This window comes from Geotrypetes seraphini, chromosome 4 (assembly GCF_902459505.1).
Source record: "Geotrypetes seraphini chromosome 4, aGeoSer1.1, whole genome shotgun sequence".
In the NCBI taxonomy this organism is placed as follows: domain Eukaryota; kingdom Metazoa; phylum Chordata; class Amphibia; order Gymnophiona; family Dermophiidae; genus Geotrypetes; species Geotrypetes seraphini.
In genome coordinates, this window is record NC_047087.1 from 184,926,291 (window position 1) to 184,949,734 (window position 23,444).

General features: G+C 43.5%; 1 protein-coding gene across 12 annotated transcripts in view; it reads left to right on the plus strand.

Moving 5' to 3' along the window:
* COL13A1 (collagen type XIII alpha 1 chain) overlaps window positions 1-23,444 on the plus strand; it is a 646,904-nt gene that overhangs the window by 547,815 nt on the left and 75,645 nt on the right. For all 12 annotated transcript variants that reach the window (XM_033940521.1, XM_033940520.1, XM_033940522.1 and 9 more), the window contains 3 exons: window positions 5,623-5,673; window positions 16,356-16,382; window positions 20,408-20,488. In XM_033940521.1, the coding sequence (XP_033796412.1) occupies window positions 5,623-5,673; window positions 16,356-16,382; window positions 20,408-20,488 (159 nt within the window). The remainder of the gene's footprint in view (window positions 1-5,622; window positions 5,674-16,355; window positions 16,383-20,407; window positions 20,489-23,444) is intronic.

The window sequence follows — 23,444 nt, forward strand, 5'->3', positions numbered from 1 at the left end:
GAATCTTCCTACTTCTAGAAGACCCTGCTATAGAGATACACAATCAACATCTGGCATGTTAAAATTACCTATTAGTAATACTTCCGCTTTTACAGCTATATTCTGAATGTCTACTATTAAATCTCTATCCACTTCTTATGTCTATGATGTGTATATCACATCAATGTAAATATATTTTCCATTCCCTCTTTTCACATTGACCCATAATGCCTCTTCCTTATCATGCAAGTATGCGGCTTTAATATGATTTTTTAACATATAACGCCACTTCCTCTTTTCTTCCTACCTTGTCTTTCCTGAACAGCTTATAGCCCATTATAACTATATCCCAGTCATGGTTCTCCATGAACTACGTCTCTGTGATAGCTACTAAATCCAACTCAGCCTCTAGATCCAGAACCTTGTATCCCATACTTTGAGTATTTTTATATACAAGTTTCCAGACATTGCCCTCTTTTCCCTTTTATGTAGAGTTATTTAGTGATTCACTTACCTGAGGGCTTATACTCACCTGGGGGTTTTGATCACCCTGCCCCACTGATTCTAGTTTAAAGCCCTGCTAAACAGGTTAGCCAGTCTGCTACCGAAGACACTTCTTCCCTTCTTTGAACGATGCACATCATCCCTGCTCAGCAGCCCTTGGAAAATCATCCCATGGTCCAGGAAGTTAAAAAGCTCTTGATGACACCATCCACATAGCCATACATTCATCTCCAGGATGCAAGATTCTCTGCCTGAGTCATAACTCTCAACAGGGAGGATCAACAAGAATACCATCTGCGTTCCTGACTGCTTCACCTTCTCTCCCAGAGCCACAAAGTCACTTTTGATATGTTCAGAGGGATACCTGGCAGTATCATTAGTGCCAACATGGATGAGCAGCATTGGATAATAGTCATTAGGCTTGATGAGTCTAGGCACGCTCTCCATAACATTTTGAAGGCAGACAGCATACCTCCTGGGACATCATGTCTGGTCTGCAGATGCATACCTCTGCACCCCTCAGAAGAGAGTCATTAATCACCACTATCTTATGCCTCCTATTGGTCATGGATCCAGCAACTTTGGGGATTTTGAGCTTTGGTCCTTCCTCTCCCTGGCATTATCTCATCTCTTCCACTTCCAGGGCTACATACCGGTTCTTCAGTTCAATGGCAGGTTGATTCACAGTATCAATCCTGCTGGATTAGCGCACAAGAGGTATTCAGATATAGTCATTGCTACTCTTCTCAGAACCAAGAAGCCTGAGACAGGGATGGCATATGCCAAGGCTTGGAAGTCTTTCCAGAATTGGTGTGCTGGAGAGCGACTGTTCTAGCATTTCTTCAGAAGGGACTAACAAAAAGGCTAGCAGCCAGTTTAAGTGACAGGCCTGTCATGCTTCAGAAGTTGTCTGGAGGATGTTTCTCTGGCTTCTTATCTCGATATCATTAGATTCTTAGCCGTTTAGAAAAACCGGCCTCCAAGGCTTCCATTGCAAGTTGGATTTCAGTAACTGTTTACTCGGTATATGTCAGATGTAGTAAGCAGCCACCATTTTCTTTGCGAGTGTACTCCTCTAAGGACGTAGCTTCTTCGTGGGTTGATTCCCAAGCAGTGCCTCCTGGCAAGAGTTATAGGGCAGCCATGTGGTCCACTCTCCATACCTTTGGTAAATTTTATAGAGTGGATGGAATGGCTCGGGCGGACACCCCATTTGGGTCTTCTGTTTTGTCAACAGACTTCCTTTATCCCACCTTAATGCTTTGGAACATCCCAATGGTCAAAACTCATATGCCTTTTGAACTAAAAATGAATATTAGTTACTTACCTCAATAATTGTCTTTTTAGTAGAAAGGCAATGACATCCCTCTCTGTCAAATTTTCATGTCACCTGCTTACGGTCTCAGACATAGATGTACTGTGCTTATGCTTGATCTGCTGCTGCTCTGATGTCTGCAGAGTATTGAGTACCCTGAACAGCTCTGCAATTTTTAGATGAATGCCTCTGCAGGGGAGGGCTAATGTTACACAGGTAAAATTCTTCCTCATTTGTTTAAAAAAAAAAAAATTAGAATACATGAAGTAACAGAGTTCATATCCACCTGACATAGGGGTATGGTTGTTATTCAATGTTGGTGCCTATTGTTCTGTGGTATGGAACTGTTATATGTTCATATCTAATTTATTTTCTTTAAGGTCAGAGCAGATTTGGGCTGGATGGGGAGTTTCTCATACCCCTCCTCTTAATTTCTTTCTTTGTAGTGCTTCTTGACTGCTTTGGTACAAACTGAGGATCATAGAGCAATGTCAGAGGAGGCGGAGCTAAAAAAATATAGATAATGCCTTCTATGCAAATTTGTGAGTAAGGATACATAATCCACCGGTCAAGACGTATACGCCTTTCTATTAGAAAGAAGATTATCGAAGTAAATATCTAATCTTCTCTTCTGCAAATATCCATTTTATACAAAGTGCATATTTGCATAGTTGCAGAGTATGGCCAGAACGCCCACTTGTTACACAGGCATCTGCCTGCACTTGATGCTTGCACTTGATGCTTGCACTTCGATGCTTGCACTTGAAACAGCTGTATGGCTGTTGCCATATATACCTGGTTATGCGAATCAGGTGTTTTTTTTGTGCTGGTACACGCCAGAATAGTGTAGCAGCACCATTTTTCACCCAGACCTGCCTTTCTATAATACTGAATTATTTTTGCTTTCTACTCTTGATTAGTGGCTTATTGCTTTAGAAAATCAAGAACAGTTGAAATATCTGAAAAAGTTGCCGCAATGATTGCTTGATAGTGTTGTCCATTAAATTCTACTAGCCAGACCTGTTTTACAGTGGTTTCAATCATATTTAATGAATTGGCTGCAGGCAGTGAAATGTGGCTAAGATTAATGAACTTGATTTTCATTATCACAGGGAGTTCCCTGAAGGTCAATTCTGTCAGCCACTATATTCAACATATATTTGTACCCCCTGCGTGAGACTTAGATTTGAACTTGGGCTTTTATTTCCAAACGTATGCTAATGACATCATGATTTATGTTCCTGGCAAGGAAAATATCAATGTTATGTATGGTCAACTCTCCCGTAGAGATTACATTCATTTTATTGTGATTGAAAGAGAATGGTCTAGACCTTAATCTTTGTAAAATACAAATACTGGTGATAAATACAACAAGAAACTGATTTGCCTCCAAACATTACTATACATTCAGATGTTCTCCCTATATGCTCTGAGGTCTACTTTTTGGGAGTCATTTTAGATTCTCAGTTATCTTTTGAAAATCACCTGAGAAATGGGATGGAAAAGTCATTTTTCAAACTTTGCCTTTTGCGCAGATTATATGCTTTGCTTCCAGATGATAATTCTTACATTGTAACATAGTAATATAGTAGATGATGGCAGATAAAGACCCAGATGGTCCATCTAGTCTGCCCAACCTGATTCAATCTAAAAATTTGTTGGTTTTTTTTCTTCTTCTTCTTCATAGCTATTTCTGGGCAAGAATCCAAAGCTCTGCCCAGTGCTGTTCTTAGGTTCCAACTACTGAAGTCTCCATCAAAGCTCACTCCAGTCTATCTACATCCTCCCAGCCATTGAAGCCCTCCCCAGCCCATCCTCCACCATACGGCCATATACTGTACAGACAAAGACCGTGCAAGTCTGCTATTGTAACAGTTAGTCTTTAAAATGTGTTATATCTTGGACTTGGCTAGGTGGCCCCAATCTAAGTGCCTAACTTAGGTGCCACTTATAGAATCTATAGGGATGTACTATAATACTTAAAGTTACCAAGGGCGCCTAATATGCTTGCACCAGCCTGGTTCACTGTCTAAATGTCCTGAACTTCCTTCTCAGCATATCTCCTAGGTTGAGATACAAAACAGGGATTGATACTCTCTTCTTAGGACAGTCAAAATTCCAGGAAGTCTTTTTAGCAAAAACACAAAATTCCTTGACATTGTGCTCAGGATAAACCTGGAAGACCAGTTCCTCACACAACTGCACTTGGCCTCTCAGGAGGGAGAGCTAGAAGGCATCACTTCAATCCCACTTACCTTTTTGAATCAAAATTCAGCAGCAATTGACTCCACTGGAGCCCTGTACTTGAGCCTTTGGTTTCCTATCTAAATATCCTAGCCAGCCATCAGAGAAGATAGTTCCAAGGGTTTGGCTAATGAGCTCCCTTGGGCTCTTGTGGCCCTCCTCTTCTTTCATGGCATTCCTTGAAGGAAAAAAAATAAGAAGATTCTGAGCCATTAGAAACCAAGCCTTCCAAAGCAAGGAGGAGATACCCACTGACCACTGAAGAACAGGCATTTCAAACCTCAGTTACCTCACACTGTGGGACAAGGTCAGATTGGGAGCAGGGTCTCCAGAATCATCTTCTCTTTAGCAAAAGGAAAATTGTTTTTTATTGTCTGGGCTCCTGCTCTCTGAATTGCTTTGCCAAAGACTCTGTAACTTGTGGAGTCTTCAAGTTTAAGTTTGCATTTATTTTTTGAGGCATTCAGGGCTGGATCGTGTGCTCTGGAACAAAAAGTGTATGAATTCCATTGTCTGCTCGATACGATTGCTGGACTAACTCTTTCTATTGGCCGTGTGGTTGTGATTTTCTTGATTTTATGGTCTCTGCTTTGGTATTTTCTCTGTCCTATTAGAAGTAGCATTCTTTTCTTTTTTCTTTTTTTTATATCTTTATTCATTTTAAAGCCAAAAATAGTGCAACATATTATACAGACAGTTTACACTTTAACAGCACTTAATTCTATCAAATTATATTTTATGAAAAATACATATCACCCCCCCCCCCACACACACACACACACACACACTTCTACATATCCAACAATTGTACTCAAATTAAAAGTATCTCCCCACCCTAGACATGTATGATCAAAGGGGAAATTAACAATCACTCCTTACAGAATTTTGTCAATGGCTCCTGGCATTCTTTTCTGAGATATGTGGATTGAGCTTTGTATTGTACGCCGCTCTGTTGTGCCATGGCACATAAAAACAATGAAATCAAATAATCCATAACCAAACACCCTATATGCTAAATGCACATTCATCTATGATAGTTCATCTTTATTTGATATACCATCTATAAAGCTGCTTATCTAAACGGTGTATAATAGAAAATAATTTGGGATAGGAGTTAATGTTAAATGGGAGTTAAATGGGAACATATTAGAAGGCCATGGTTACAACTGAAGAAATATATAAACCTACAAAATATAACATGAAAACCTAAGCTATAAAGATTCAAAGGGCTATTCTTTACCTGAGGCACAAATGGGGGTGGGGGGAGGTGGTAATTTCATTTAACAAGATAACACCAAGGAAAGAGTAATTAACAATGTAGCTGGGTCGACAGCAAATGTGGTGGAATGAGGCAGGGTTATATTAAAATCTGATGGAAATGCATTGTTACCACAGTAAGAATACAATAATGTTTTCAGGGCTTTTTATGAATTTCTTGAGTGCAGTTTCAGTTCAAATATCAATTAGTAAGCTTTTCCATGATATACACAACTCATTTGTTCATTGTGCGTGTGTTTTGCTCACTCTCAAATGTATGCATCTACGAAGTAGCAGCTTTTATCCCTCTCTTTTTATTGTAGTTGCCTGGGCCTGCAGGACCCCCAGGATCAGATGGTGTTCCAGGACCTGTGGTGAGTTTTTCTTCCAATTTCCCCCCCCCCCCTCTTTAATGCCAATGTCTGGGCATCATTCTTTATGGTCAATGTTGGGCAAAAACTGGGCACAGTAGCAGAAGCTATTTGCCACTCAAGGCATGCCCAATGGAGGTAGTCGAGACAAGGACTGTATTTGAATTTAAGAAAGCATGGTACAGGCATACAGGATCCCTTAGGGCATGAAGAGATAGCAGATGTTGTGGATGGGCAGACTAGGTGGGCCTTATGATCTTTATCTGCTGTCATTTTCTCTGCTTTTATCAGGCAAAAAACATGCACCTGAATCCATGAGTCACAGTGCACAGTATTACTGCAGCTTACCTATGATAAGTTCTAATCCTAAATTATTTTTCAAGTGAGATAAGTTTTAAAGTAATTTATACATCTGTAGTGCTTCATTATTTAAATTAATGCTTCATTTTAAAAGTATTCTTCTGGGTCTTTGGGCTTCCAGCTCCCTGATAATCAGCTCTACATCACCCTTCTACTGCGCGACACACATGAGCTTCCTATTTCCCCCTGCATTACATTCAAAATTCTTTTTCTCACTTTCAAAACTAAACACTCCAGTGTACCATCCGTTATCAAAAAACTCCTGATCCCCTAAACCAGTGGTCCCCAACCCTGTCCTGGAGGACCACCAGGCCAATCAGGTTTTCAGGCCAGCCCTAATGAATATGCATGAGAAAGATTTGCATATAATGGAAGTGAAAGGGATGCAAATCTGCTCCATGCATATTCATTAGGGCTATCCTGAAAACCCGATTGGCCTGGTGGTCGTCCAAGACAGGGTTGGGAACCACTGCCCTAAACCACAATCAGAACATTTGTTCCAATAATCAAAACTTGCCTGTGGTCCCGTCCACACATGAAATATTCTATGATTCTACCAGATTCTATCTTCTCCGTGACAGCACCTTCACTTTGGAATGCTCTTCCCCGAGAGAGCGGAAAGCAAATAGACAGACCAAAGGAGCAGAGCGGAGAGCTGAGGGAGACCGGAGAGCGGAGCGGATAAGATAGAAATGGAGGCAGCCGGAATACACCAGAGCTTTCCAGTATATTGCATGGGGTGCCATATGTACGACTACCTCCCCTCGGGAAGGCGGGAGTACATATGCGGTCGGTGCCGGGAGCTGGAAGGCCTGAAGTATGAGGTTGCGAGATTGCAGGCCAGGGTTCAGGACCTGGAGGGGCTGCACGCTTCAGAGGAGCCATGCCAGGCGTCTGAGGATCCAGACAGAAACAGCTCCATTGAAGATCAGGTGAGGGACCTTGAGAGATTCATCGAGGAGAGCTACAGGAGGGTCGAGGAGCAGAACCAGCAGCAACTCAGACAGATGTCATCAGACGAGAGCCAGGACCCACCGGAGGATGGACCTAGTGGAGAGGCCAGTGGAGAGGCCAGGAGGGCAGAGGAGGCCAAGGACCCCGAGGGAGGAGCGCCCAGATTCACCATGGACACGGACCTGAGGCAGAGGAGGCTCTTGAGGAAGGGAAAGACTGCAATTGTTGTGGGAGACTCGATCCTGAGGGAGGTGGACAGTCACGTAGCCGGAGGTCGAGAGGACCGGCTGGTGACATGTCTCCCTGGGGCCAGGACAAAGGACATTGCCGACAGAATCGAGAGGATCTTGGACGGAGCCGAAACGGAGGAGACAGCAGTAATTGTCCACGTCGGAACAAATGATGTGAGCCGGAGGAATTTCAGCATGCCTGCGCTAACAAACCAGTTCAGGGTCCTGGGAAGGAAGCTGAAATGGAGGTCACAGAGGATAGCATTCTCGGAGATCCTGCCGGTCCCGAGGGCAGATGCAAGGAGGCAGGCCGAGCTCCAGGAGGTGAATGCGTGGCTGAGGAGGTGGTGCAAGGAGGAGGGCTTCCACTTTGTGAGGAACTGGTCGTCCTTCTGGGGAAAGAGCAAGCTCTACAGGCGGGATGGCCTGCACCTGAGCACGGCGGGAACAAGAATACTAGCAGCCAACGTAAAGAAGGAGATCGAGAGGGCTTTAAACTACAGAGAGGGGGAAAGCCGACAGCTGACCTGATGACGCTTCGGACAGCAGTATCAAGAAAAGATGCTGAACAGGCTGACTGCAGGGAGGAGGACGAGGGTCCGATGGAACTCGCGATCAGACAGCGAGGGAAACACCAGGTAACAGCAACTTGCTGGGAGAAGCCTAAGGGGAAGGGGAAAACAGGGGATTCAGGAGGACAAGATGGCACCAGGGTGCAAACAGAAGGCAATAAGGTGGAGCCACAGGGCAAAGGGGAGACACAAGGCAAGGGGGAACAAACCAAGGCCCAGGGGACGATAGCACGGGAGGGGGCTGGTACTCCCGGGGAAAAGCGGGGAGGTGGGGTGGAGGGGACATGGGGAGGAAGAGAGTTGCGAGGGTAAAGGCGGAGGGCACAGCAGAGGCACCGGGAGCGGGAAAACGGCCCAAGACCCAAGGGAAGGCGGCCCAGGTAAAGGCAGAGGTGGAGGACAAACACCGGGACCTACAGTGCTTATACGCAAATGCAAGAAGCCTCATGGCTAAGATGGGTGAACTGGAAGTCATGGCCAAGGGGGAGGACCTGGATATAATAGGAATTACAGAAACCTGGTGGACAGAGGAAAATCAATGGGATGTGGCGCTGCCAGGGTACAAGCTCTACAGGAGGGACAGGACCCACAAGAAGGGGGGAGGCATAGCGCTATATATAAAGGACTATATCTACTCGATTGGGATCGATACGGCAACAAAGGCAGAGGAGCTAGAATCGCTATGGGTCAAATTGCCGGGAAAGAAGAGTGCAGACATAAAGTTGGGGCTGTATTATCGCCCGCCTGGTGCGTCAGAAACAATAGGACAAGACTTGGAAGCAGAACTGAGACAGGAATGCAGGACTGGAAGTGTAACAGTGATGGGGGACTTCAACTACCCGGGGATAGACTGGAGTACGGGACACTCCAACTCCACGAGGGAAGCAGGATTCGTAGAAGCTGTGAGGGACTGCTTCATGGAGCAACTAGTCAAGGAACCGACGCGAGGGGATGCTACTATTGACCTCATCCTTAACGGATTAGGGGGGCCTGCAAGAGGGGTAGAAGTGGGAGGAACACTAGGCAACAGTGATCACAACGCGATCAGATTCACATTAGAAAGGGGGTCACCCATAGTGGGGAGGACCGCAACGACTGCGCTCAACTTCAGGAAAGGGAACTATGTTGCTATGAGGAAAATGGTGGGGAGGAAGCTCAGGAACGGCTTTAGGATGGAGACTGAAGGGAGCGCCTGGACCCTTCTCAGGGACACACTGCAGGAAGCGCAAAAACTGTACATCCCCAGTTTCAGGAAAGGCCGCAAGAACAAGCGGTCAAAAGACCCGGTTTGGATGACACCTGAAGTAAAGAGGGCAATCAGTGACAAGAAAGTGTCCTTCCGGAAATGGAAGAGGGATCCAACGGAGGAAAATCACCAGGAGCACAGGAAATGCCAAAAGGAATGCCACCGAGAGGTTAGAAAAGCAAAAGGGAAATACGAGGAGGGGCTGGCCAGGGAGGCAAAAAACTTCAAGGCATTCTTCAGTTACGTAAAGGGGAAGCAACCAGTGAGAGAGGAGGTGGGGCCATTGGACGATGGGGATAGGAAGGGAGTGATTAAGGAGGATAAAGAGGTAGCTGAGAGGTTGAACACGTTCTTCTCGTCGGTCTTCACGAGCGAGGACACGTCCAATATACCAGACTCAGAGGAGCTCATGAGTGGGGAGTAGGCCAAAAGATTGGGGCATATAGAGGTAAGTCCTCAAGCAGATTGACAGACTGAAAAGCGGCAAATCACCGGGACCGGACGGGATCCACCCAAGGGTTCTAAAGGAACTAAGTCAGGAAATAGCGGGCGCAATCCAGCATGTTTGCAACCTATCCTTGAAAACTGGAGAGGTACCAGAGGACTGGAAACTGGCGAATGTCACACCTATCTTTAAGAAGGGATCGAGAGGTGACCCCGGGAACTACAGGCCGGTGAGCCTGACTTCAGTTATAGGGAAGATGGTGGAAGCAATGATCAAGGACAGCATTTGCGAGCACATCGAGAAAAATGGCCTACTGCGGACAAGCCAGCACGGATTCTGTAAGGGAAGGTCGTGCCTGACAAACCTTCTGTACTTCTTTGAGGGAATAAGCAGTCAGGTGGACAAAGGGGAACCCATAGACATCATTTACCTCGATTTTCAAAAGGCCTTTGACAAGGTGCCACATGAAAGGCTGCTTAGGAAGCTGTGGAACCACGGGGTGGGCGGGGATGTACACAGATGGATCAAGCACTGGCTGTCAGGTAGACTACAGAGGGTCGGAGTAAAGGGCCAATATTCTGACTGGCGGGGAGTCACGAGCGGTGTGCCGCAGGGATCGGTGCTGGGGCCGCTACTCTTCAACATATTTATCAATGACCTGGAAACGGAGGCAAAGTGTGAGGTTATAAAATTTGCAGACGATACCAAACTCTGCGCCAGAGTTAGGACCAGGGAGGAGTGTGAGGAACTGCAAAGGGACCTCGATAAGCTGGAGGACTGGGCAAACAAATGGCAAATGCGTTTTAACGTTGTTCGAGTATAAAATGGGGGGGAGATTGCTGGAAGACACCGGACTTGAGAGAGACTTGGGTGTGCTAGTGGATCCATCCATGAAACCATCCGCACAGTGTGCAGCAGCCTCGAAGAAAGCCAACAGGATGCTGGGCATCATCAAGAGGGGCATATCAACCAGGACGCGGGAAGTCATCATGCCGCTGTATCGAGCGATGGTGCGCCCACATCTGGAATACTGCGTTCAATATTGGTCACCGCACCTCAAGAAGGACATGGCAGTTCTTGAGAGAGTCCAAAGGAGGGCAACGAAACTGGTAAGAGGGCTGGAAAACTGCCCATATGCCGAGAGGCTGGATAAACTGGGGCTCTTCTCTCTGGAAAAGAGGAGGCTCAGGGGGGATATGATAGAGACCTTCAAAATACTTAGGGGCATAGAGAGGGTGGACAGGGACAGGTTCTTCAGACTAAAAGGGATGACAGGTACGAGGGGGCACTCAGAGAAACTGAAGGGAGATAGGTTCAAATCAAATGCAAGGAAGTTTTTCTTCACCCAAAGGGTCGTGGACAAATGGAATGCGCTCCCGGAGGAAGTGATCCGGCAGAGTAGAGTACAGGGATTCAAACAGGGATTGGACAGATTCCTGAGGGAAAAGGGGTTTGTGGGGTACTGAGGGAGGTGCTGGGGTGTTGCATAAGTATAGACAGCTCACCAGGTCGTGCAGGTGCAAGGCCGGAGGGTTAGGACATTGATGGGAAGATAGGACTTCGATGAGAAACCTAGGGGGCAAGGGGGCCCCTTCTGGTGATTAAGGCAGGTCATGACCTGTTGGGCCGCCGCGGGGGCGGACTGCTGGGCGGGATGGACCTCTGGTCTGACCCGGCAGAGGCACTGCTTATGTTCTTATGTTCTTTACATTAAACTAGAGCCCTCTCAAGTACAATTTTGGTCTAAAATCAAAACCTTCCTTTTTAAGGGCACCTATCAGGGACTTTCTTCTGGCTCTCTCAACCAAACACTTCTCATGAAGCGATCTATGATTCTACCAGATTCTATCTTCTCCTTGACAGCACCTTCGCTTTGGAATGCTCTTCCCCTTTACATTAAACTAGAGCCCTCTCAAGTATAATTTTGGTCTAAAATCAAAATCTTCCTTTTTAAGGGCATCTATCAGAGACTTTCTTCTGGCTTTCTCAACCAAACACTTCTCATGAAACAATCTATGATTCTACCAGATTCTATCTTCTCCTTGACAGCACCTTTGCTTTGGAATGCTCTTCCCCTTTACATTAAACTAGAGCCCTCAAGTATAATTTTGGTCTAAAATCAAAACCTTCCTTTTTAAGGGCACCTATCAGAGACTTTCTTCTGGCTTTCTCAACCAAACACTTCTCATGAAGCAATCTATGATTCTACCAGATTCTATCTTCTCCTTGACAGCACCTTCGCTTTGGAATGCTCTTACCCTTTACATTAAACTAGAGCCCTCTCAAGTATAATTTTGGTCTAAAATCAAAATCTTCCTTTTTAAGAGCACCTATCAGAGACTTTCTTCTGGCTTTCTCAACCAAACACTTCTCATGAAGCAATCTATGATTCTACCAGATTCTGTCTTCTCCTGGACAGCAACTTCGCTTTGGAATGCTCTTCCCCTTTACATTAAACTAGAGCCCTCAAGTATAATTTTGGTCTAAAATCAAAACCTTCCTTTTTAAGGGCACCTATCAGAGACTTTCTTCTGGCTCTCTCAACCAAACACTTCTCATGAAGCGATCCTTCTTTCCCTTCATGTATTATCCTTCCACCCCTCCCATTTTATTTTTGTTTTTATCTTGATGTATTTTTTACTACCCATTGTTCTTCCTTTTCTGTCTAGTCTGTTTTACAGGTCCTTTATTGTAAATTCTAATTATTAGTATGTGGATTTTATTTTATTACATGTTTTTTATTTCATAATAATTGTAAACTGTCTAGGTAAATTATTGATAGACGGTATATCAAATGAAAAATAAACTTGGAAACATATACTTTCAATCATAGTTACCTGAGATGTTTCCCCTAATTCCCCACCCAGAACAGCCATTGTAGAGGCAGTCTTTGGGTGTGATCCATAGCTTGTTTCTCCCTTCAGAACCCTAAGGTTATTAATGAGCAGTGCTTAGAATCCCTAACCCACAGGACAGTAGTATCACCACCCCTGGCTCACCTGGAGAACAAACTTGGCCCAGCTACTGAGCCATCAGCCCAGCCAGTATCAGTTACTCTTGTAAAGGAAGGTAGGAATCTTGATTAACAGCGAAGAAGGCCATCAAATCATGTTAAGTATGTGTTATAATATTGATGAACACTGCACAGCTTAAGTAATGAAGGGTTTATGTGTCCCTGCCTAATGATATGAGTAGCAGACAAGACATTTTTATACAGCACTAATGAGGCCAAGTTTAAAGGTCCCTAACCTCAACTGTTAACACAAGTATACTCTGTGTATCACACAAATGAATGATCAGTATTACCATTCCTATGAGGCAGATGTAAAGTATATTTGTATTTTGTATACAGATAGTATTGTAAAAACATGGAAGGCAATTTTATAAGCTGGCACTTAAATTTAAGTGCCAGTCGCACATCTGTATTACAGAATACAAGTGCTTAGGTATGCGATTGTCACCAGTAATTGAAAGTTACATTTATAAGTTCTAGGCACTATTCTGTAACCAGCGCGTGAAAAATCACTAAGGATTGGATTCAGTAAATATGCACCAGAAAAAATTGGCATGGAACGCTATATAGAATGCGCTGAGTTGAGCACTCTTTGTGGAAAACCGCATTAAGCCCTTTTCCATGTCAAATTTGGGCACCAGTGTTTACGGCAGCTGAAACCTGGTATAAGTGCCAGCACCCAACCCTGGCCTACAGTTCCTGGAGGCACGATTCTCTAAACAGCACCATGGTGTGATTGACAAGCAATTGGCGGCCACCGATATTGACGCCATTTAAAGAATCCGGGTATTACCATCTACAAAATAGATGGCTAATGGCAACATTAATGCATAGCTGTTGATGCAAAACATAGGCCCCCTTTTACAAAGCCGCGGTAGAGGTTTTTACCATGGGCCAGCGAGGTAAATGCTTTGACGTTCATATGAATTCAATGAGCATCAGAGCATTTAACTCACTGACCCGCAATAGAAACCTCTACCGCAGCTTTGTAAAAGACAGCGACAGAAAATTAGGGGTTTTACAGCCATGGTAAAAATGACCACAGCACACCCTAAAGACCCACAAAAGGACATGCTAAGGCCTATTTATACCACAGCTTAGTAAAAGATAAATAGATATAAATATAGATCAGGAAGGACTTGAGCATAGAGTAAGATTTTTTTTTTTCCAGATCCGTGCATATTGTGACAGAGATATCCGGCTAACTCTCCCTGAGCCAGCTGGAGCCCTGTCCGGCCGAGTAGTTTGGTGTGTGACTTTAATTATGTGGCCTAAGATTCAGTGCCTTCCATGCACACAGCTGGACCTGGCTTTATTTGGAAAGGTTTCACAAACACCACACCATCTTTAAAGGTGAAAATAAAGGTTTCAGCTTTTATTTTCAGGCTTGACTTAAGGCCACTTATTTTTAACTGGTCAGGAATACAATTCAGTAGTCAAGATTACAGTTCATTTCTCCTCCATGAGGGTAGTAATTGCAGAGCTCAAAAACAAAACTCCCAACAGAATATTGCAGTTCATTCAAAAACAATAATGTAGAACCAATAAATCAAAACAGTCCTTTTCTTCCTGGGAGCAGGAGAGCTTTGGTTTATCTGGCCTCTCTTCTCCTCCTCCCGTATCTGTGGCACACACAAAAAAATACCTCCAAATGGCAAAAATCCTTTTCCTGCTCTCCCCAGCAGGGAAAAAGAAACCAAACTTTAATGCTGGCTTAACCCAGAATGCTAGGCCCTTGCTATTCCAAGCTACATTAGGCCTGGATGCCACTTGCCTGGAGAATCCCAATTCTTTCAAAAAGCCCGCCCGCACATTATAACCACTTTCCTGTTCTTCCTCAGGCAAAGTAAAATGGGCAAAATAGCCTTCTTAATACTTTTGGGCCTCTCTATCTTAAACACAGTCTCAAACATTAGAGAGAAAAAAAAAATCCCAAAAAACAAGCTTCTCTTAATGTCCCCCAAATGCATGAAGCTTCTGGCTTTTCCTCACACAGTTCAGCTGAGCCCGTTTCAAATGGCAACACTCCTGTGCCATGGGCTCAGGTTTCAGCACAGAGAAAAATAAACACAGTCAGCAAACAAAGTAGAAAACTTTCCCCATTGTATCTTTGAAACTCTGACCTGCTTTACACGCTGTGCTACAATGCATGGCCTCCAACATGGACAATTCTTCAACAGGAAAATCTCCGTCCTAACTGTTATCGGTGTCCATCAGTTCCCAGGTCGCTTCCCCTGGACTCTCCAACCTGCTCCTCCCAGGCTCTCCCCTCTGGCTCAGCTTTGCTAGCGGAAAAGGGCACACCCGTTTCAGGCTCCCCCCTCTCCTCCCCCCCCCCCCCCCCAATTACTGGCAATGAGCATACCAGAGGCCTCCTGGCATGAAGCCAAGATAATTTTCTGTCTCCTCTTAAAGGGACAGGCTTAAAAGGTGCAGCACGAGTCTGCTTAACTTTTCTAGGCTGCACTGTTCTAAGCTTGGGAATAGACACAGGGATAGGACTACAAGGCTGCAGATCAATGTCAGGGGAGTGCAACACCGTGTCCCTGTCACAATATCTACAGAGCCCCATTTCCATGTCCTAGAATGCAAACTCCATGACTACTAGTGGGAGCTTCATGATGTTCTCTCCTTGACCTCTCTATTTTCCTTCATTTCCCTCTCCTTTATTACAGTTGAATATCAAAATAAGAATGGAAGCATAGCCTAGTGGTTAGACCACTGGACTGACAGCCAGGGAAGCCCTGTTCAAATCTTGCTGCTACCCTGTTTCCCCAAAAATAAGCCCTAGTTAAGATCGACCCCCGAAGCCCCACCTCCCAAATATCCCCGACACTCCCTGACTCCATCCCTGACACTAGTGCTGCCTGATTTGCTGAAAAAAAAATCAGACTCGTCATTTTAGCAACCTCCACCCCTGCTGCTTTAGGAGGCCTCAGAGGTATGGTATGTCAGTCTCATGGTGGGAGGGTCGGTGGGATTCTGCTGCACAGGGGGATGGGAGGGAGGGATAGAAAGATACTACACAAGGGGATGCATTAGAGGGGAGGAAAGATGCTGCACATGGGGGGGGAGAAAGGAAAGAGGAAGAATTGGAGTGGAGGAGGGGAAGAGAGAGATAATCGTTGTACATGAAAAAAAATAAGACATCCCCCGAAAATAAGCCCTAATGCATTTTTTAAACCCAGAATTAATATAAGACCCTGTCGTATTGTGGGGGAAACATGGTATCCCCCTTCATTGTCTCAGATGTAAATGTAATATTGTGAGCCTTCCTGGAACAGGGAAATAACCTGTATATAGCTCTCCATGAGCTACTACTAAAAAAGGGGTGAGCTAAATTCAAATGAATAAAGCATGAAATAAGCACAGAGGAACCCTAGCTGCAAAGAAATGAGAAAAAAAGCAAGAGACTTAATGGGGATCTATGGCTTTATATCACTGAGCAGATGATATAGGCCTAATGCCCCTATCTATCATCATATTCTAAATTTAGGATTTACTCCCTTTTACAAAGCCATGCGGTAACTGCCCCAAAGCCCATAGAGATTTAAAGGGCTTTGGGGCTTTTGCCACATGGCAGCCACTAGCACGGCTTTGTTAAAAGGGAGGTAAATTTGAAAAAAATGACAGAAGTAAATTTTGTTTACCATCTAGGAACAGTTCCTTCACACTTTTAACCTCCTCTCACCCCTTCATTTTCGACCCTTTCATCTTCTGTCATAAATGCGATTTTCAAGACATGTATCCCCAGCATTATGCACCTTGCCCATGAAAATATGCACAAAGGAATTATTTTCAGATGATTGGACATTTTTATGCTAAAGAAATGCAGTCTGACATTGTGCTTTTTTCACTTGTATAGGGTCCTCCAGGTCTCCCAGGGCCTAAGGTAAGATTCCATAGCTTGAATTCACAAAGTAATGTAGCACTAAAAGTACAATTGTTGCTCAAGACTGAATGAGTGTCCTAAAATGTTGGCTGCCAGGGCTTTTTTCTTTTTTTCTAGTTGGAAAATATTTGTATTTTGAAGTAACTTGCCACAAAAGATGAGTCAAAATCCATGATAGTAAGTCCCACCAAAAATCTAGGTACAAACTCCTGAGTACAGATCATGCTAAGTAAAGCACAAGAAAAACTGGAGCTGGACTTGGGACCAGAACTTTAGCAGTCGATACTGAACTGATACAGAGTTCCTACTGCTCTGTGCTACTTTTCTGCTTTTAGTGTCAGTGTTATTCTCTGAACATGGTGTTGAATATATGAGTATGTTTGCAAATGGCACTGCCCCCAAGACAGCAGCCATCGCTCCTGCCACATCTGCTGGAACAATTTTTCAGGAATTAGTGTGCTGTTACTTCTTTTGGACTCAGATTGATGGAATTCCTAAATACTGAACAATGAATAGAACAATATGGAATCATTTCCTTTCAAGCATTCCAGAATATAAGAGTAGTTCAGTTGCCACATTAGTCCAGTTCAATGTGCAAAAATAAAGGTTAGCCCCCCAAAAAGGGCAATACCAACCCCACACCCTTGAACTTCACTCTACTATTGGAAATATATTTTAGGATTTCTTTGTATAATCTAACAATGTCATTGTTTTGTCATTCTGTTCTGATTTCAGAAAGGTCAATTTAGCTCCCGACAGCTAGTTGGGAATTCATTTATTTAGTCCAATAAAAAGAACCGCCTAAGTATTTTTAGGCGGGGTATAAACTTTAAAATAAACAAATAATATTTTTTGTTGTTATTGGCCTGTATTTTCCTGCAAAACCCAAGAAAAAATCTAGATCTGCCTTTTCACTGTCTTAAAGAAAATTGGAAGTCAATTTAGAAGTAATTTCAGTCCTCCACCTTCCCCAACTCTGAATGCAAATGTTAATTTAACTTTATGCTAGATTTTTTATTAAAGGGTCAATCTTATCCAAGTAGAGGTGACATCTACCCAAATAAATGCTGCTTATTGGGGCCAACCATTCCTTTTCAGTGGCATTAGCTAAGTAACGCCACTGAAAATCTCTGACTGCCCCAGCGCTATCCAGACCCTTTAGGTTCTACAGTACAAATGACATGCAAATTTACATGCATAAAATTTATACTGTCCTGAGCTACCACACAACTAAATTGGCTAACAAGGTTCTCGTCGTGCCACTGAAAGTTAGGCAGTGGTAGGTGTCCTACTGCCACATAACTTAATTGCTTTAATTGATGATAAACGACACAGCAATTGACCATGATGTTTAAAACCAATTAAAAGATGATTAAGAAAAAAAATAGCTGCTGCTAAATGGGAGGAGACTTAGGCACCTGGGCCAATCAGGGCTGTAGGCCCCTCCCCTGTGCATCACAGGATGCAATGGGAAGGGGAAGACCCACCATTGTGAATAGGCGGGCCTGCTGGCTGGAGGGTACAGGCTTTCCTCTGCCCGGCCTTACTACAAAAGGTATGGGAGGGAGGTCCGGGTGGGCTTAGGGGTGCTGGGGTGGGGTTGTGTGGTGTTGTGGTGGTGGGTTTGGGGGTATCGGTGGTTGAGGGGGTCATGGGTTCAGGGGAGCCTGTCAGCAGGAAGAAGTGGAGATCCCTCCTGCTACGGGACTTTGATGGGGGCTTCAGGAGTTCAAGCAGGAGGGAGTGGGCATCCCTCCTGACGCGGGACATCGAAGAGGATTCGGGGGTCCTGGCAGGAGGGAGTGGACATCCCTCCTGCCATGAGACTTCGAGGGGGAATTCAGGGGTTCTGGTGGGAGGGAGTGGGCATCCCTCCAGCTGATGTCAGGGGTCCCCCGCTACAGCCGCTTAGCTGATCACAGCAGGGGTATCCCCCCCCCCCTATCAGCTAAGCCAGCAGGACTCCCCAAAGCTGTGACTTCAGGGAGCCCTGCCAGCTCAACTGATTAGGGATAACTTCCCTTACCACAATCAGCTTATGGCTATAGGATCCTGCAGCGGTATAGATAGGCGGCTGAAATGTAGACCAGGGTTTTCTGGGCCTACATTTAAGCTGCCTATCTTGGCTGCATCAGGTGTGATTCTGTAACCAGCACTCTTGAGTGATTGACACACAATTCGCAGCCACCGTCATAGGTGCTGGTTACAGAATCCGGGTCTAAGTGCTATTCTGTAAATAGTCTGTAACTCAGAGTACCATTTAAGGTTCATTAACAGACTCCTATCGTACCATGCTGCTTTCAGAGATCCAGAACTGAGTCAATTGGTTAGAATATCAGCCTCTTACATGCACTTTAGAAAGCTTCTAAAAACATACCTTTTCTGTAAATTCTTGTAGTCCTTCCTAAGATGTATACAGATGTATTTCTATTGTTAACTGATCTATACCTAAGTTCTGTTGTAGCTCACATAAAAATTTGTTATATTATTTATAGAATAGAATTCCACATGGATTTTTTTTGTGGTGTCATTTATTAAATCTAGTCCATAGTGTCAGGTTGATTCAGGAGGTAGAGATGGTGGAGCTGGAAGTATTCAAGTACTCAGTGGTACTCAGATAACTTTCTCATACCCAGATATTAGCACCAGTATTTGGATACAGTCCAGCGCTAAATATCCGGGTACAAATTTTAAAACACCGCAGTCAGCATTTGAAGTCAGTACTGACCATCATGTTTAAATATCTGGGCTAAGCATTTTTCCCCAGATTCGGTAAATGGCGATCAAATTTGGGTGCCCAAAATTGCAAGTAATTCTGAGACCCATGCGCAAATAAATTAGTTTAAAAAGCCATTAACAATCAATAATTGGCTGTTACCAATTATTGACGGTAATTAGGTCTAATTTGGATTGGTGCTGCGATTCTGTAAGGATTCACACCCAAATCCTCTTGCATGCAACTCGTAAGGCGGTATAGCTATAGGAGGGGCATGGATGGGTCTTGAGCATTCCCAAAAATTATGCAAAGTGTTATAGAATTTGGGGGCAGTGCGCCCAAGTTGCGCACCAGGATTTCCACCTGGTTTAAGTTGCTGCCCAGAATGCGCATTTGGGGCCCTATTGTATATAGTCTGCGTAAAAAATTGGCACTAACTAGTACAGCAAGATTCTATAAAAGTTGAGTGTACTGTTTAGAATCATGCTTAGCGCCACCTAAGCAGGCTTTGGTGTCACTAGGTACCCTAACATTATGTAGACCCAATTTTTGCCAGGTTATCTGCCTAAATATCTGCACCTGTTAGACACCTGAAGGTGCCTAATTCACAAAGAGATACCTAGTTCGAAAACATGCCCATGATCAAGCCCTAACCACGCCCACTTTTAGGTAGGCGCTTTGGACTAGGCGCCTACTTTTTGTAGAATCATGTTTTTCAAGTTAAGTGCCTTTCAATTAAGTTCAATTAAAGCCAATTAAAAGGCATTAAGTGCACATTATCAGCACCGATAAAGCCTATTTGTCAAGTTAGGCACCTACATTGGCTAGGCTCCTAACTTTAGGCAGACTATGTAGAATTTATCATAACAACTTCTTATATCCCGCAGTTTTCAACAGGGAATCTGTGCAGCTTACAGCAAGATGAATTACATTTGTGGTAAAGTGTTGTTGAGAAGCCAGATTAATATTGCCAGATTAGTTTAAAGGATGGCTGTCTTCAAGATAAAGAGAGCTGGGAAGAAGTAGAGTCTACTGGGGGGAAGAGATCTGTTTTCAGTCTTTTCCTAAACAGACAACGCGTAGAATTTGCCAATGAGTACTATTCTATAAAGAATGCTCAGCCCTGAGCATTTTTCTTGGCACCTAATTTTCAGCATCATTTACCGAATCTGGCCCTTTACCCACAGACACAGAACAGGGATTTTTATGGTTCCGTTATCTGTATTTTTTCCATTTGAATCTATCAGATGGAATATTCTCCTTTTTTATTGGATTTTATATCTTTTGTTCCAATGAAACATATAATCAGGGAGAAGCAGGAGTCGATGGAGTAGAAGGAGAGAAGGGCAGCATGGGTGACAAAGGAGACCGAGGTCCATTGGGGTTGCCTGTAAGTATACAGAAAATAAATATGGTCAAGAAAACACCATTCTGTGGTTAGAATATATGAAACTGTAGCTTGCAGTCTGCACTACTTAACACAGGGAGCTGGTGTGTGTGTGTGTGTATGGGGGGTGGGGGGTGTCAGAAACAGAAGGAGATATGAAGATGACATTTTCATGCATAGGAGAAAAGGCAGTTCTGTAGTGTGGGATAGTGGAAAGGAAGAGAAACTCAGACTGGTGTGTGGAACTCATCTGCTCTTTACACCATTCTCTATTATAGTGGAGGAAGCTGCTGGGGCCATTTATGAACCCAACAACATGGGGAGCACAGTGGGAGCAGGTTATCAGTGATCACAGGAGGGAAGGGGGGGAAAACCCTGCATTTTACTATTGCACCGAGTCCCACTCTAAAAATGGTTTTCGGTGAAGAGGTGGTCAGGACAGACGGAAAACACCATCACAGTTGAAAAAATGCCAAGAAAGCGTAGTCAGCTACAAGAACAGAATGAAAAAGCATTAATGTAGAGGGCCCTTTTGATGAGGAAGCAGTAATATAAAACACCCTTACATGAAAGCATGGGACAGGCACTGGGATCTCATAGGGGAGAGGAGGAGGTAGTGGAGCTCTTTTGAGCAAGGACTGTCTTCTTTGTGGCTCTGTACAGCGCTGTGTACGTCTGGTAGCATTATAGAAATAATTAATAGTAGCAGTAGTAGTATCAGGCATCAGGTTTCTATGAAGAGGCTCAGTGAGAGGGAGTGTGATCTCTTAATATATCTAAATAGACTGAAGTAGGAGAGTGAATGTCCAAGAAAATAACTTGCTTTTTTTCCAAAACGTAGTCTTTTTGAAACAAATGATTTTTAAAAAATACAAAAACCCCCAACAACCATAAAACGATTATTTTGCATTTGAATGGTGGGCACAGTTTGCCCTTGCTAAACTTCTGTAGGGAATGGTATCTTGTTCCTGTAATTGGCATGAGTTTGGTTATAACCATGGTATGGTGTTTGTGTTTGAACAACGATGTGCCAAGTGACTTCAAAAATGTGGGGGAAAAAAGCTTAATGATAGCTAGAGAACATTTTTCCAATAAATTGCATTATTCACAGTAGGGCCCACTTACTAACTATGCATTTGTCACAAATTAATGCACATTAACACATATTAAGGTGGATTAGCATCAATGCAGCTTAATAAATAAAGCCCATCAAAGACACAAAGAAGCTTTCAAGCTAGTTCTTTTGCTTGGGCAAGAGCTTGGAGTACAGTTGCCTTCAGCCCTCTCCTCCTGTCTCACATGTTGATTCTTAACTCTGTGGGGAAACTCTCACTGCCGTTTTCTGTTCCATAGATAAATCAAGGACTCTGGTTTCCAGGGCTTTTCAGCTGGAACCTTTTACAGGCACAAAGGAATTCATGATTTTAAAAAAGCATGCTATTAATTTTCAAGATAAGTGAGATTAAGGCAGACTCAAGTCTTCATCAATTTTTTTTCAATTTGAACGTTTTTTTTTAATTTTTCAAAAAGAAAATTACAACTCGGATAACGTCTCATTACCTCCCCCCCAATTTATATTCTCCTTTCTCCACCATTCTTTCACATTCAGAGAGGGTAATTCTTTCAGTATCATAGACTTGCCTACACATATTGATTCAGAATACAGCGGTTAGAATGATCTACGGTCTTAAAAAATATGATAATGTGACTCTATTTTATTGTGAATTGCATTGGCTGCCAATGGAGGCTCGTGTTTTGTTTAAGTTCGGTTGCTTTTGCTATAAGTTTATGTATGATACTGCTCCGTTTTATAGATTCTCTCTAGCATCGAATAAAAATAGTAGAAAGTCTCATGCCCTAATCACCTTTCCATCAGTACAGGGCTGTAAAAGTAAGAAATTTCTGGACCACACTTTAGCATTCCAAGCAGCTTCACATGACAGAGAATTTTGATTTTTATTGCTTGGAGCTTATTATAACTATTTCAGACCTCAACTGAAAACTTATCTCTTTTCAAAATACTTGGTCAAATAATTTTTTTCTGTCATTCTTAAATTGATTTTAGTTTATATCTTTTGTAAACCGCGTAGAACTCATGGTTACGCGGTTAAGAAATATGATATGTTGTGTTATTTCAGGTCAGCTGTATTAAAAATGCCTCTTTAATTATGATTCATTAACAAAGATATAGAAGACAGTGATGTGGCTATCGGTCATTATGGAGGGTATTCTACAAATGACACCAAGACTTCAGCTCTAGAAAAGATTGGCACAGAATGATATTCTATAAATGGCACTCTCGGTTGAGCAACTTTTATAGAATAGTGCTTAGAGCCCATTTCAACACCAAAAGTTGTGCACTGATATTTATGCCAGCTGAAGCCTGATGTGAATGCTGGTGCTATTTTAAAACACCAAGTACAACTTTTAGGACCAATTGTGCCACTCCCTGGCCATGCCCCCTTTTGAGATACATGCTAGGGGATTTAGGTGCGCAGAATTATTGAACTGAAGTTGATTGGCTCATAAGCTAATTCATTAATTCATTTTTATTATTTATATACCACTTATATCCTACATTCAGGTACTTTTATCATATTTCCCTATCTGTCCCGGTGAGCTCAAACTCTATCTAGTGTACCTGGGGCAATGAGGGGATTAAGTGACTTGCCCAGAATCACAAGGAGCAGCGAGGGATTTGAACCCACAACTTCAGGGTGCTAAGGCTGTAGCTCTAACCACTCTGCCACACACTACGCTTGGATCTTTGATTTGTACACTAGCTTCAGCGCCAGAATCTCAGCATCATACATATAATCTGGAGATCAATGGGGCTGATATTCAGAGCATAGCAGCTATCTCCTTCTATCAGCAGTGAAACCAGAAATTCAATGCTAGTACAATATTCGACTACCAGTATTCTAAATTTCCAGGTTTTGGGGGGGTTTTATGGCCAGCT